The sequence below is a fragment of the Vigna radiata genome, chromosome 4, assembly GCF_000741045.1.
Source record: "Vigna radiata var. radiata cultivar VC1973A chromosome 4, Vradiata_ver6, whole genome shotgun sequence".
NCBI classification, from domain to species: domain Eukaryota; kingdom Viridiplantae; phylum Streptophyta; class Magnoliopsida; order Fabales; family Fabaceae; genus Vigna; species Vigna radiata.
The window spans coordinates 7,087,417-7,104,310 of NC_028354.1; the positions used below are offsets into that span (position 1 = coordinate 7,087,417).

The 16,894-nt window shown below is 33.6% G+C and overlaps 2 protein-coding genes across 3 annotated transcripts; one reads left to right on the top strand and one right to left on the bottom strand.

Annotated features, from left to right (window-relative positions):
• Positions 1–1,596: 1,596 nt before the first annotated feature.
• On the top strand, positions 1,597–4,837 carry LOC106759064 (pentatricopeptide repeat-containing protein At2g27610). Its single transcript, XM_014642076.2, has one exon. It carries the CDS (start codon positions 1,769–1,771, stop codon positions 4,397–4,399), a length of 2,631 nt encoding a protein of 876 aa, XP_014497562.1. The 5' UTR covers positions 1,597–1,768; the 3' UTR covers positions 4,400–4,837.
• Positions 4,838–5,954: 1,117 nt separating this feature from the next.
• LOC106759413 (protein SUPPRESSOR OF K(+) TRANSPORT GROWTH DEFECT 1) lies at positions 5,955–12,735 on the bottom strand. Of its 2 annotated transcripts, XM_014642570.2 has the most exons (8): positions 12,023–12,730; positions 11,791–11,896; positions 8,068–8,266; positions 7,084–7,152; positions 6,918–6,992; positions 6,720–6,818; positions 6,472–6,627; positions 5,955–6,328 (listed from the first exon to the last, which is right to left on the bottom strand). In XM_014642570.2, the coding sequence occupies exons 1-8, from the start codon at positions 12,495–12,497 to the stop codon at positions 6,203–6,205; spliced, it is 1,305 nt and encodes a 434-aa protein (XP_014498056.1). In that variant the 5' UTR covers positions 12,498–12,730; the 3' UTR covers positions 5,955–6,202. The 2 variants fall into 2 exon arrangements, with proteins under 2 accessions (XP_014498056.1, XP_022635451.1); XM_022779730.1 differs by lacking the exons at positions 5,955–6,328; positions 6,472–6,627; positions 6,720–6,818; ... (1 more) ...; positions 7,084–7,152; positions 8,068–8,266 and adding an exon at positions 8,975–8,993 and having other exon boundaries at positions 12,023–12,735.
• Between the last annotated feature and the right edge of the window lie 4,159 nt (positions 12,736–16,894).

Here is a 16,894-nt window from a genome sequence, read left to right on the forward strand (position 1 = left end):
CGTCTACTGGGAAGTTCTCCAGGAACTCCTGGGCCACGGATGATCATTCACATCTACTGGGAAGTTCTTCAGGAACTCCTGGGTCACGGACGATCATTCTTGTCTACTGGGATGTTCTCCAGGAACTCCTGGGTCACAGACGACTATTCACGTCTACTGGGAAGTTCTCCAGGAACTCCTGGTTCACGGACGATCATTCTCGTCTACTGGGATGTTCTCCAAGAACTCCTGGGTCACGGACGACCATTCACGTCTACTAGGAGGTTCTCCAGGAACTCCTGGGCCACGGACGGTCAATTTCGTCTACTGGGAAGTTCTCCAGGAACTCCTAGGCCACGAACGACCAATTTCGTCTACTGGGAAGTTCTCTAGGAACTCCTGGGCCACGGACGACCAATCTTGTCTATTGGGAGATTCTCCAGGAACTCCTGGGCCACAGACAATTGTTCATGCCTACTAGGAGGTCCACAGATGAGCAACACCTAGAAGCACACTCCCCAACACAGCCTCCTCAAATCGTAAGTCCTATAGTTAACCTCGGCTAAAACCGAACGGTTAACTCGGACTTGGGGGGCATAATGTACAGTATGATATCAGGGCCGAGCGGTTACGATATATTTTATTAAAGATTCTCATAAGCAGAAGATATAATAACCAAAGGATAACCAAGAATATCTATTTAAAGATATTTAGCAACTAACAAGATTTTCAAGTAAATCTGTTTATATTATATTATGTTTATATTTTATTCTGTTGGGCTTATATCAATTTAAGGTCCATGAGACAAATTATAAATAGAGAGCCAGAGCCACAAGTCAGGTACTTCGAATCATCTTCGAATCATATTCCAATCACACTTCATTCACATTCTACTCACATTCAATTCATATTCTCAAATACTCAAATAGTGAAAATCCTTCACTAAATATTCAATCAAGAGTCGAGGCTCTTCAATACACGCCTGACTTGGACGTTGGAGTACCTTTTGCACGTACCTCCCCCTTGGTCAAAGCTTGAAGATCACCGAACGGTCAAGGGTGAAGGAGAGTGAACGGTCAAGATTCAAGAAAAGCGAGCGATCCAGTCAATCCAAGCATCAGAAAGCGAGAAAGTCACATCAGAAAAGGTTAGTGTCTCGATTTCACAAAATATCTACCGAAACAACTTACATTACAACAAACATAAAATTTGGAAACAGAACACTCAAGCCTTTCTATATTCAATTAATTATCTATTTTACTGAATTGACCTAGTCTGATTAAATCTATATTTACTTATTAATATATATATATATATATATATATATATATATATATATATATATATATATATATATATATATATATATATATATATATATATATTTTGAATACTAGTTATTTTACCATTATAATTTTTTAAAATTTAAACTATGGAAACATGGTTTTTTGATTTTTTTTTTTTTTTGTAAGTTATACACTTTTACAATGTTATATAAAAAAAAAGTTTGAATTTAGCTCTATTTAACAAATTAAATATTTGAATAATATTACAAACGAAGATAATTTAAATTTTGAAGTTGTGAACATGACAGCCACACGTGGGCTTCATCTTAGCATCAGTTCATATGTCACTGTCTCCCTTCTTACTAAAGAACCCAACAGCAAAAGAAACCATAGCATTATCAGGTGTTTGTAGCCATCATCGTACCTTACACTGCTTAAAAGTATGAAACAAACAAAACCTTCTAAAAAGTCACCATCTTTAGAGTAAAAATTTTCCAAAGAACATGACTTTGAATGCAACTTTAAGGGCATTCTCCAACACTTCAACCAGCCCAATTCTCAGACTTGGAAGTTACCAATTTCACTGCCACTCCAATCCTCTTTTGCAATCCCATGTTGTTGCCTTAAATTCAGAGACCTGTTTAAGGGACACCGACCCTCCCATTGCACAACAACTGTTCGATCAAAGTCCCATTAGAGACCTCAAACGACATAACCGGCTGCTCTATGGTTCTTTTAGCAATGAACAATCCCAAGAAGCCCTCCACCACTTTGTCTTTCTTTGCCGTTCCAATTTATCCCCTAATGAGTTAAGCATGTGCTATGTTTTGGATTATTGTGCCGGTTCCTCTAACGGGACTGTCGGTGAACAAGTGCATTGTCAGTGTGTGAAATGTGGATTGGTGCACCATGTTAGCGTAGGAAACTCTATTGTTGATATGTACATGAAATCTGGAAATGTTAGAGATGGGAGGAGAGTTTTTGATGAAATGGGTGACAGGAATGTGGTGTCTTGGAATTCCTTGCTCACAGGTTATTCATTTAATGGGTTTAATGATCAGGTGTGGGAGTTGTTTTGTCAGATGCAAGTTGAGGGATATAGGCCTAACTATTATACTGTTTCTACTGTAATTCCAGCTTTGGCCAAGCTGAGTGTGGTTGCTATAGGAATGCAAACTCATGCCATGGTTGTAAAGCTCGGTTTCGATGCAGAAAAAGTAGTGTGCAACTCTCTAATTAGTATGCTTTCAAAGTCAGGGATGCTACGAGGTGCCAGAGCTATTTTTTATGGCATGGAGAACAAGGATTCAGTTTCTTGGAATAGCATGATTGCTGGACATGTGATAAATGGACAAGATTTGGAAGCTTTTGAAATATTTAACAACATGCAACTTGCAGGGGCTAAGCCTACAAGCGCCACATTTACATCTGTTATCAAGTCATGTGTCAGCCTTAAAGAATTGGGTCTGTTAAGAGTGCTGCACTGTAAGACTCTTAAGAGTGGGTTTTCCACTCACCAAAAGGTACTAACAACGCTCATGGTAGCATTAACTAAATGCAAGGAAATGGATGATGCCTTCAGTTTATTCTCCTTGATGGAGGGGGTTCAAAGTGTGGTATCGTGGACTGCCATGATCAGTGGTTACTTGCAGAATGGGGGAACTGACCAGGCTGTGAATTTGTTTTCTCAAATGAGGAGTGAAGGTGTCAAACCCAATCATTTCACTTATTCTGCCATCCTTACTGTGCAACATATTGCTTTTATTTCTGAAATACATGCAGAAGTCATCAAAACTAACTATGAGAAGTCATCTTCGGTGGGAACTGCACTTTTAGATGCTTATGTTAAGATGGGAATTATTAATGATGCTGTTAAAGTTTTTGAACTAATTGAAATCAAGGACGTAATAGCTTGGTCTGCAATGCTGGCGGGATATGCCCAAGCTGGAGAAACTGAAGAAGCTGCTAAAATCTTCCACCAATTAACAAAGGAGGGGATTAAACCAAATGAATTTACCTTTTGCAGCATCATTAATGCCTGTACAGCTCCAACAGCATCAGTAGAGCAAGGAAAACAATTCCATGCTTATGCAATTAAACTGAGATTGCATAATGCTCTGTGTGTAAGTAGTTCCCTTGTTACCATGTATGCAAAGAGAGGCAACATTGATAGTGCACATGAAGTTTTCAAAAGGCAGAAGGAGAGGGACTTGGTTTCATGGAACTCAATGATATCTGGATATGCACAGCATGGTCAGGCAAAGAAAGCATTAGAGGTATTTGAGGAGATGCAAAAACAAAAATTGCAAGTGGATGCTATAACATTCATTGGTGTCATGTCTGCCTGCACTCATGCTGGCTTAGTAGAAAAAGGTCAAAACTACTTCAATGCAATGATCAATGATCATCACGTTAATCCAACAATGGAGCACTACTCCTGCATGATTGACCTATATAGCAGAGCAGGGATGATGGAAAAAGCCATGGATATCATAAATGGGATGCCATTTCCACCAGCTGCAACCGTCTGGCGCATTGTTTTGGCAGCTTCCCGAGTACACCACAATATAGAGCTTGGGAAACTTGCAGCTGAAAAAATTATTGCACTCGAACCAGAAGACTCAGCTGCATATGTCCTATTATCAAATATGTATGCTGCGGCAGGAAACTGGCAAGAGAAAGTCAATGTGAGAAAACTAATGGATAAGAGAAAAGTGAAAAAAGAACCAGGGTACAGTTGGATTGAGGTGAAAAACAAGACTTACTCATTCTTGGCCGGTGATTTGTCGCATCCTTTGTCAGATCATATTTACTCAAAACTTTCAGAGTTAAATACCCGGTTGAGGGATGCAGGTTATCAGCCTGATACAAATTATGTGTTTCATGATATTGAAGATGAACAAAAAGAAACGATTCTTTCTCACCATAGTGAAAGGCTTGCCATTGCCTTTGGCTTAATAGCTACACTTCCTGGAATTCCCCTCCAGATTGTGAAGAATCTTAGAGTTTGTGGAGATTGCCACAGCTTTATTAAGTTAGTATCACTCGTTGAACAGAGATATATTGTTGTTAGAGATTCAAACCGATTTCACCATTTTAAAGAGGGTTTGTGCTCATGTGGGGACTATTGGTGATGTTTGGGCTAATATGCTTTATTTGATTCGAATATTCTTTGGTTGATCAGACCTTTGTTTTCCAGAGAATCCATGAAGCTTCTCCAAGGCATAAGTTCTCATGGCAGCTATAAGGAAAGAGTGTCATTGGAATTGAAATCCATACGTATACTTTTGAGGTAGATTATGACAATGAGTATGATGATATTGGATTGATCGACACAAAGTTTCAGAAAATATAAGTTTAACGTTGCCATGGTAAATTGCTGATAGCATTTGCTAAAATTTGTTGGCTGATTCCAGGAATCCTGAAAGTCCCTACACAATTTGATGCTGGATTGGTTCCTGCTATGATTAGTGTAGTTATTTGCTAGACTAGCTCGGAGAAAAGCCTGAAAAAGTTTCTAGCAAACAATTCCATTTACCCTTAATCGGCAGTTACTTGTTAACCTTTTTAATTCCTACATTTTTGTTGAAACTTTGAATTTTTTTCTATTTAACTTTTATTTTAACATTTAAGATAATATGAATTATTTTGTTATAAATTATATATTTATTTAATTTATTTATATATACATTGGCTCTTACAAAAAATAAAATTAAAATTTTATACATATATTACTTAAATTAGCAACCCATATATATATATATAACTATTTTATTGGGATAGTTATTACATTTCTTGATTTCGAAAAAAGAATATGAAAAGACAAATATAAAGATATGTGGAGAAAAGATTTATTCGATGAATAGGTAATTGGAAGCGTATAAAATATATGCGTGCACACGACATCTCTATTACCAATTTTGTTTGGAAAAGTAAAACTGGAAAAACTATTTCTTATTATCACTTTCTAAATATTACAAAAATCCAAATTTAAAATGCGATTGCTTAGATATCCTAAATTTTAAGAGGGTATGCGTGCTTTTTCCTTCCTGAACCAAATAAAAGACAATATGTATACTAAAATCACGCCATAAATGAGTTAGAATTTAATTTTAAAGATGTTTAAAAGTTTATATATGTTTAAAGATGTTTCATAACCTTTTAGTCTGATCCCAATGCACTTCAATCTTTGGAACCATAAAATATCCCGAAATGCCCAAATTTGTAGGAAAAAATAAACAAACATAAGGGAGTCAGGCTCTAAAGCTTTGAACAAAATTCAAACATATCTCGTCTGAACCATTTTATTACATAATTTCTATCGAAAATGACTATATATAAATTTAATAACTCTTGTGGGTTGATTTAGTCATATAGAAATCCTGATAACGTCCAGAAAAAAAGTATCAAAGAAAAGCTGTGATGTGGGCTAACAATGTAATAACAATAGCAATAGTATACAGACAATGGCTTTTACAAGAATCAGGCCTAACTAGTCAGTTGAATAGAGCTACATTCTATGATTACAATTAGTCAAAGCAGTTTATGCTAAGTAGAATAGCCTGGTCGACATGGCATCTTTTTTATTAAGAGTCTTTCTTAAGTCCCAACTATTTCCTGAGTTTCTGATCCGTCTCGAAACAAAAAAGCACTAAAATTTATGGCTACCCTACATCCAAAGCAAACATAAGAACCAGAATCACACAAGTTATTTTTTCAAATCATTTCAGATTCTGTTATACACAATTTAGAAGTAAAATGAGTATCGATCGACCTTTATAAATCCACCTCGGTACAAAATACAAAAGGGGCCTTTGCATCCCCCAGAACAAAATAAAAAAGATGCATTTCATTTGATCCAACAGCTAAATAAATTACAGATTATAACAATATATTTGAAACCAGTGTGGACCCTTCGAAGTGAAATTCCATCAGTATTAACCTTCCTCTCCAAACTCCTTCGTGAATCTCTCGTGAACATCAAGGTCGGATTTGCTTACTGTAGGCCTTTGTCTCGCGAGTACCTTCTCAAAATCTGTCCTCGTAATAGGGGGTGGAAGGATCTACAACAAGTTTCAAAGTAGTAAGCACCTCCCAGCTTCAATTAGAGACATGACAAGCTCGTCCTAAGACAACTCCACTCCTCCAATTATCATTAAGAAAATGAACAGTCCTACTACCATAAAAGACAACACGCATTAAATACCTTAGAAGCAAGTCCTTTTGTAGCAAGATCCTGCATTGTGGTTTGTACAGAACCCTGTTGCTTTGGTCCACACGGGATCCACATACCCTCGGGATTTTTAAAGAAGAACATTGCATCTTGGGTTTTGCGAACAGGTTCAAATAACACATCTTTTACCTGAAGAGCAAGTCCAAAATTTTTTTTACTTGAGATTCATCAAGTATAAGAAGATTAATGAAATCAATCATTTCATATAAAGGCAAACTTACACAAACAGAGATATCTGAACCAGAAAACCCCTCTGTCCTGCTAGCCAAGTACTCAAAATCACTTTCAGTCAAGTTATTAGGAGTATCTCCCAGATGCACCTGCTCATTTATTAAGCCCGCAAAATAACATATTAAACCCATATATTTATACAGCACAACAAAATCCACCATTCAACAATCAAAGTACATTGTACTTGCCTTGAACATGTGTTGGCGAGCCTTCAAATCTGGTAGTGGAATATATATGCGCTTATCAAATCTTCGCCTTATTGCCTGCAATTACAAGTGGCGTAGTGAAAACAACATAGTATCAATTCTATATGGGATTGCATAAACAAATTGCATAAACAAGTTTCTGTCTGACCTGGTCTAAGGCATAGGGTGTATTTGTTGCTGCAAGAACAAGAACTTTCTGATCATTGTGCCCTACACCCTACAATGTAAGTGGATAAACTATATTAAAAAAACAGAGAACATATACCAAAAATGTTAGAAACTTCCCTGATGTTAATAGCAAAAAAGTGAATTAAAACGAATAAAAACAGATAAGCAAGCCATATATTCTGACAATATTATACAAAGTAGCAACTGCTGGGTTTAACTTAAAATAAAACAGTATAAAAGAGAACAGAACCTAGCATTTCTTTGAGACGTAGATATAAGATAGAGAACAATTGAAAATATGCAACTTTATTTGTGAAGGGCAAACATTTCGCCCAAACAAGGACAGGACAGCCAAGTACACCGCAAGGACAACTTTAAATCCAAGGTGAATGAATGTAATATTAGCAATTGTGAAGAATTGCTTTGAACAAGAAAAACACCAGAGAAAACAACATCCTGATTATAGGTTTAATGAAACCGTAAAATTAGAGCTAGTTCCAAATGTTGCAGTTATATACTCAAACGTGATTGAAGACCCAAAAACAAGTAGAAAGGGCCGATATGAACTAGCTCAGTCTTTCCTTTCAACTAATATAGCCACCTCGCATGAAAAAACAAGAAAATTTTAACTGAATTATTTTAAACAGATTACTGGTTTAGCCTGTCTAATTTCAAACCAAAAAAAAAGGAAGCATATATGATGTGTTCATAAGCACCCAGCGAAGTGAGGACATAATCCACGGAGGAAGCTACTTTTCAAACTTAATCACATGTTTTTGTGATTAAAAGGATTTATCGAAGAATTTATCAAATCACTTACGTTTTTTCATCATGATTTGAAGCTAAGTTAACAATAGTTTCACATATACGGCTATACAACTGTGACTAAGGCAACATGCCAGCTTGTTGTGCATATGCAATATTGCAATTCATAAGTAAACCAACAAACAATTAAAACTAATACCTGCATCTGAACCAGAAGTTCTGTTTTAATTCGTCTTGAAGCTTCGCTCTCATTGCCTTCCCCACGCTGACCACATAAGGAATCTATTTCATCAATGAATATGATGGATGGGGCACTTTCTCGAGCCATTTCGAAAAGATTTGAAACCAGCTTTTCACTTTCACCCATCCACTTTGAAACAAGGTCTGATGAAGAAACACTGATGGAAGAATTCAAAAGTTAAAAATGCTTGCACGAAGAACATGTCCACTTATGGACCGACATTCACAACAATTCAAAAGACCATTTTTTAATAGATATCATATCAAACATATGTCAAATTCAGAATAGAATAGAACTATTGTCAAGAAAAAGTACAGGGAAAATGGAAAGGTGAATTAGATGAAAATTACAATCATGTACGTGTCATCTTCTAAAAGCTACAAAAATGGGAAAAAGTACGACACCATTTATCATGATTCTAGAAATTTAAGTGTTAAATCAAATGGTAAATAACATTTATTTTACTTCCTTTAATTAACTTATGCAAACATAAGATTCAAAAACGAAAGGGGAGGGAATATTGCATTTTTTTTAGGATTTTACTGTTATTTTTCATATGAATTATTACATATGCAACAATGGCTATCAAACTCATTTTTTAAGTAAAATTAGATGTAGAACCGGTTAACTCGTTCAAACCCGCAAATTTCCAAGCGATTTGGCGAGTTTGACAAGAAGAAAATTTTAAACCAAAAACAAAATCGTTTGGAGGCCGTTTGTGAAGAAAACTCACTGGATTAGGTCTCTAGTGTATTAAGCCCCTTCTTCTGGATCGCTTTCAATTGTGTCACTGCACCAAGCTCTCTCGCACTCACGTCACTCTTTCTCACCATTGTTGTCACACTCGCTCACTGGCCGTCGCACTCGTTCTAACAAATATTTACCTGCATCACTTGGATTACTCTCAGTTGAATTTGACCCATTCCCCAAAGTTCTTCCAATTTCAATTTTTTACCACAATTAAAAAATATATTATAAATAAGCATTCTTTTTGGGGGAATGGAGAACAATTATCAAGTCAAATCAATCTAACTCCATAAAACAAATACACAAAAAGAGGACAGGGGCTTAATATAACTCAAAATAACTTCAGTTACACAAAAACAGTGCAGGTGTGACTGGGCATCGACAGGTGAGGGTGCCACAATGAGTGATTGCGGGACACTGCGAGCTAGGACAACAACGACCACCGACAAAATAGTGAGCGTGACGGCGAGCATAATGGTGAGAGAGAGTGATGTGAGTGCGAGAGAGGGTGATGCAGTGGTACGATTGAAAGCAATTCAAAAGAAGGAAGAAGGGGCTCAATAATAAAACATTGGAGCCCTAATATGGTGAGTTTTCTTCACAAACACCCCCCAAACAACTTTTTTTAGGGTTTAAATTTTTTTCTCGTCAAACTCACCAAATCACTTGCAAACTCACAAGTTTGAACAAGTTAATCAATTCTACATCCGATTTTACTTGAAAACAAATTTGCTTGTGAGTTGAATCGGAAGCCATGACAGGGCATGTAAACTCGTTTGAGTTAACTCACAAGTTTGATAATTAGAGTTTTGAACTAAAGTAAAGATGGCTTTCACAAGGGGCGATGACCATGAACCGGTGAGGCTGGTAAAAGCTAAAGTGCCAGTGGTAATACTGTGCAGGATGCTCCACTGTTAGCTTAACTTTTATAAATTTGTTCAGTGGAATCTGATATGGGATGGGAGTATGCAGGCACTGCAAAGTTTCAATTCATATTCTGTCAAAAAGCATATACTGGAAAAATATATAGGTTTAACCATCACTTCTCTCAAACAATTCAGAATGTTGAACCTTGCAAAGCTGCTCCAAAATATGTAAAAATGGAGTCATTGGGAGTTTTGGCTGGTTTTAGACAAAACCAAGGGTGGTAAAGGAGTGTCAGCTGAAAAGAGAAAAAAAAAACAATGAAGTGGATGGCGTTGAGAATGTTGAAATCATAAACCTTTTCAAGAGAAAAGGCAGTTGGCTCTGAAGACACCATCAACACCATGTTTAAGAAGGGTACACTAGAGAATGCATGTCAAGTAATTGCAAGGTTTTTCTACAGAAGTGCCACATAGTGCATTTTGGCTAGAAGTGAAGAATTCTCTATTATGTTAATTCATTGTGCACCATAGCAAAAGGTATTAAACCACTGTCCTATCATAACATTAGAGGAGTAGAGCATTTAAAACAATAAATGAAGTTTACAGTGGAGGCTACTGAAGAAGATAAAAGTGTTTGGAAGCAAGTGGTTCCACAATAACGACTAATTCGTGGACTGACAAGAGACGGCCAAATCTAAACATGTTCATTAACTGACATGAGGAACCTAAAGCTGTTTGGAAAGTGATTGCACAATAATCGTTGATTGACAATTTTAAATTTCTGGTTAGCAGCCCATAAAGGAATAACTTTTTGAAGTCCATTGATGTGTACCGTATGTGTAAAACAGAGAGCAAAGCGTTTGAGATGCTTGATGGCCATACAGAGATCAAAAGATTTGCCAATAACATTAAGCATGACATGCAGCTCCGCAGGGCAAGAATATAATTGGACACGGTAATATTTTTAAAATGTGCAATATGAATTGTAATGCATTTATTAGTTTTAGAGATCTCACGTCAACAACCAATATGATCAAATTACAGTAACATGTTGGTGCAAACAGAACCTCACAAGTTGGTTTTGAGATTGAATTAAACTTAAAATCCATTTTGTAAAATAGTAGAAGAGCGGCCTATCGTAATGAGTGTTTGCTAGGCCCATGGTGTCACCCGATATTAGACCACTATCAAACCACCCACAAATACCTAACTAGTTCCACACTTGAGATGCTCAATCAACATAGTCAAGAGGTGTATTGAAGATCTCACATCAACTAGAGATATAACCAAATTATAGTATAAAAGTGAGTGCAAACCTTACAAACAAGTTTCATGAGGTTGTGATAGGCTTAAAGTCTACTTAAGAATCCTTACCGAACAGCCTATCTTAGCACTATTTGTATTTGTCAAAAGTAACCCACCTAAAGCAAAAGAGAACAACTAATGTATTCATGGCTAGTTTAAAATTGATTAAAAAGTAAGCTAGAAGAACTCCAGTGTTGGATCTTCCTGATGTCTGGTCTAATGATGAGCAGAAAATGATGACGAGATTGAAGGTTTACACCGCAACACCATATATTTCAAATCAAGATGAAATGGAGATGACAACTTGGCTTAAGAACCAGTTGGAGCGGAGATAGTTGGTGATCACGACAAGGAGAATTTGGTTAGCAAAGTAGATGGAGTTGAAAATGATGATCAAACAGTAGATGCTTAAGATTATAATGCAGGCACAGTTGTCAGATTATGCCGTACAATGTATTGTGTACCTGTGTTGTAGAATTTATTAAGTTTTATACTACTTTATGGGTTATTACTTATGAATTTGATGCATGACATGTTATGAATTCTGTAAAATCTTATCAAGACCCCCCCTCCTGATTTTAGATAAATACCAGAATTTAACTACTTTGAATTCAAGTCTTAATGCCTATAAATGCAGTGCTGAACTTGAGATACATGCATTCTTTAACTTACGAATCAGAATCCATTCCAATGGCTTTTCATAAAAGTTATTTAGTTCTATAAACTCCGTCCTTCACTCAAACCGTAGAATCAACCATTTTACCTGAAAAATGTGGACTCAGCTTCTGTTGCAACTGCCTTCGCTAAATAAGATTTTCCCGTTCCAGGAGGTCCATACAACAAAAAGGCTCTCCAGGGACGTCTTTTCCCTGAAAAAGAAACCACAGGGAAACACATCAAACATTACCAAATTCCACACAAGAAAATCTCTTCACACTTCTCAGACAAAATGCAACTCATTCTAATTCAGGATTTGTACAACCTAGTGAACTCACCAGTAAAGAACTGAGGGAACTTCACAGGCAAAATCACAGCCTCCTGCAAGGCCTGCTTAGCGCTCTCCAACCCTGCGACGTCGTTCCATTTCACGTTGGGCTTCTCCCTCACGATGGCCGAGTTGAGGCCAGCCCTGAGCTTGGCTTGCTCGGGGTCCTCCCCATCGCCGCCACCTTCACCATCCTTGGGCTTGGTCTTGGGCCTGGCGGCTACGGCGGCGTCCCCGTTAGAAGCCGGGCCTGGACCTCCGTCGTCGAGGACGGCTCGAATCTCTTCGGCCCGGCGCAGGTACTCGGTGAATTTCTGCGTGATGGCTTCCTTGATCTTAGGGTTCTTCTCGTACTTGAGATGCGTCTTGAAGTACTCCAAGGCGTTCATGTAGAGAGGAAACGCTTTCGCGTAGTTCCCAGCATTGTCTTCCTGCACGGCCTGCTTCACGTACTCTATCGCCTGCTCCTTGAAATTGCTATACATCTTCTTGCGGTCACCACCGATGGCATGTACGATAATCGAGACTTCAGATTCGCGAGTGGGAGGAAAAGATGAACCCTAGAGCTGCATCGCGATCGTGCGTTGGGCGAATAGGGGGAAAGTGTGGTAGTCGATTTCCAAACCCTAGTTGTAAGAATCGGAACTGATCGGAAATTCGAGGACAGAAGGGGAAAAAGAGTACAGAAAAACGCAATGTTTGGTTTTGTAATTTTTCACCCAAAAATACGCGTTTCGCTTATTTTGTGTGAATTTTCCATCTAAGGGGTGGCTCTAGATAAAAGTAAAAATAACTTATCTATATATTATATTATATTAAAAAAACTAATTTATTTTTATTAAAGATTTAGTATATTATCTGATGGTTAACATTTTCGGTTCAGTTAATTAAAATAATTGTATTTACTCTTTTTTATTTCTAGTTTATGTTCAATTGATTAGTTTTGAAAAAAATTATTATTTAATAATAAAATATTAATAAAAAAATTGTTCACATAAAAAATTAATAATAAATTTTTTGAAAGAAATTTTTTTATCACAATTTTTATACTTTTTATATATTTTTTTAATTTAATTTTATTAAATGATCAAATAATAGAAATCATAAAAGAAAAAAAAAATTATATAAAAAAAATAATACTTTAAATATATTATATTCTTTATCATATTATTAAATATTAAAAAAACTTTTAATGATATTAAAATGTGTGTAAAAAAACATATTAGATAATTATTTATTTTAAAAATCAACTTATTTTAAAATAAATATCAATAAAAATATCATAAAATATATTTTTTAACGTCAAATTTTATTAAATGACTATATAATAAAATATCATCAAAAATAGTAATATAGCAAAAATAATTAATATTATAAAAATATCAAATGACAAAAAAATTAACAAATGTTTCTTAAGAATAACTTTTCTAATATTATCTTTTATTATATTATACTAATTAATAAATATTAGTTTAATTTTTATATAATAAAATATAAATAATAAATAATTGATTAATAAAAAAAATTTTGAGGAAACAAAATAAAAATAAATAAAAAATTATTTTAAAATAAAATAAGTAGATAAAAAGATAAAATAAATTATGTACACATATAAAGTAAAAAAATGTATAAATAAAAAATTTAAATATATATATAAGTAAATTAATATTCATGACAAAATAAATATAAATAAATAAATAATAATAAAATAAATTAATTAAAAATAAAATAATTTCTATACACATATAATAATAAAAAATATATAAATAAAATAAAAAATAATAATATCAAATAATTAAAAAAATTATTTGTAAGAAACTTATGAATAAAATAAAATAAATATTAAAATAAATTTCAATTAAAAAAACATGCATTGTTATATTTTTTAATTTCAATTAAAAAGTTACTTTAATAATTTATTTAATATAATTATTGCTTTGTTTCAGGGTATCAGACGGCTATCATTTAAAAAATTTAAATAATTAATTTTTTTGTAATAAAATTTTATAATTACAATTGTATGTATTTGTGGCGGGTTCAGGAAAGTGGAAAAGTTTGAAGGTGCTTAATAAAAACTACAACAATGTTAAAATTAGTACAATTCAGTTTAAAATTAGTATAGTTGGTAGTTCAGTTTAGTTTATATTGTAGTTTAGTAAAATTTAGTATAGTTCAGTTCAGTCTAGTTTGATAAAGCAAAAAACAGTTCAGTTCAGCTTGTCTGAACTATTTTACAATTCAGTTTAGACAAATTAGTTTTTAGTTCAATACAGATTTTAGTAGAGTTTATTTGTCCACTCCTAGAGAACACCACCTAATGCATTGCGTTTTATTGTGATATTTTAAAATGTATTTTTTTCTTTATAAATTTAAAAAAAAATTGTATTATTTAATCTAAAATATTTTTCACTCATTATTGTACTTAAAGTTTGTTTTATAATCGCTTAAAAAAATTCTAAATACTGGAAAAGGGGGACATTTCTTTTTCTCTAATATTTAAGAAGAAGAAAAAATATTAGGGAAAAGAAATGAATAAAAAGTTAAATAATTGTGAAAATTGGTCGGAAAGAATTAAGGGAAAAAGGTTTTATAAAAATTTTAAATACAAAATGATACAAACATGGGTGATAAAAATATAAGGAATGTAAACATAAAGATAATTTGGTCTTTTAGTTACAAAAGTTTTTAGTTTTTCAATGTGGAAGGATGGCAAATAGAAGTTGACCCATAATTTTGTTTTCCTTTTTTAAGTAATACCAAACAATATCAAAAAATAAAAAATAATGTTTTTCTTTCCTTACTTTATCATTTATTTGATAAATATAATTTTTGTTTTTGATGTAATTTTATGTATTTTTTTCTTTATTAATGTATATAAATAGCAATTTATCAAGTTTATCACTTGAGATTTAAATGACTTAAATGAAGTTTTAGATTTTTGGTTAAAAAAATATCAGGTATGTCATGTTTTTTGTTCAAAAAATCTTGATTAGGTTTTTGATTGGACTAATTTTAAAAATATAAAAGGATTAGACTATTTTTGTTGTGTGAAATAGTGTTTGGACATAAACTTTTGAAGATTGAGTTTTGATACGAGTTGTATTTAGTTTGTTGGTAGTTCATCTTCTCGTCATGTAAACTCCAATGTTGGGTTTACTCATAGTATGAATTAGTATATTCTTCAAGACCTCACATATTACTCAATGTGTTTGAGTTATTATGACGAACTTAGATCTTAACCCTGACACACGAGTGTCCTTGAAATGTAAGGTAAAAAAACTATATAAAAATATATATGTATTATGATTCCATTTAGGATAAGTATATAAGTTAAAGTTACAAATGCATTTCTCCACACTAATGGACTTTTTTTTTTCTATTTAATTTTAATTTATCTTCCCCTCAAATTATTTTTATTTTCATAATGATACTTATATTTATTTTTCTCTACCAAACATACCATTACTCTACTCATACTATTTAATCGTTGACTGTAGATACTTTATTTTTTGTCTTTAATGTTTTTTGAACGGTGGAACGAATAATATATATATAGAGAGAAATAGAGATATGGGGAAAAAAATTAGCAGCAAATAAAATATACCACGGATAGTATAAGTATTATAATATTTAACAGATTGTTACTTGTTACCATTATTATTAGCTTTAATTTTTGTTTTGTTTTACATATTAAAATCATATAATCAATATAAAGCTACTAACAAAAAATATTATCATTTAACAATGAATATGATTTTATGAATTTATATTATAATTTAACAATGAACTATGATAAAAAGCACATGTATTTGGTTTTTGGTAGCTTAACCGATAAGAATTGCATGGTTAAGCGTGCTTAGCATGAAGTAATTTGGGATGGATGACTTTCTGGGAAGTTTTCTCGGAAAGTGTTTAAGTGAGGACAAAACACACTGGAAAGCCTTGTGATGAATCCAACATACACCGGAATGAGAGGGTATAGGTATGAGACTATACGGTTGAAGGATAGCTTAAAGAAATTAATTTGGCTACTCATATCAACAAATGCATTTGCTTTTCGGTAGCCTGAACCATAATAACTCTATGGTTAAGCATGTATAACTTGGAGTAATTTGCGATGAATGACTTTCTGGAAAGTTTTCTCGGAAAATGTGTGAGTGAGGACATAATACACTGGAAAGCCTTGTGTTGATGTGTAGGGACAGTCAACAATTCCTATAAGTTGTCGGGACGTTACAGCCACAGTCCTTGGTGGACATGGTGGTTGTTGGAGAATTACTTGGAGGAATACTGGGTTGGAGTGGGAAGTGTGTGTGAATCTTTTTAATCTTTCTTTGGGTGTTGCTCCCTACACCTCCCCAAGTGGGACCTGTACCTCTCCATTATTTTAATTTATTTCAAAAATATTCTGCACCTCCTCATTATTTTCTTTTATTCCAAAAATACCCTACACCTTCCCCCTATCCTTAACAATATTTCTCTTTCTCTCTCTACATTAATGGAACATTTACATGACTCATTAATGGAATATTTACATGACTCAAATTTGGACTTGTGATATATTTTCTTAAATAAGTTTGATTCAATTTTATTTTTCCTATTAAATATATTTTTTTCTTTTCAAATTACTTACTAAATGATAAAATTTTGTTCTAAATTTCTAGAAAAATATTTATATATGTGTGTGTTTTTTTACATATAATATCTATAATTTTTAACATTATATTATGTTTTAACTCACCGACATGTTTGACTCAAATAACTTGAATAAAATATTTAATTTATTAGATAAATAATATAAAAATATTATTAAATACTTAAAATATAAAAAAAAAGTTATTTGTTAAAGGTTTAGAATTTATTTAGTTTTTTCGTCACTATA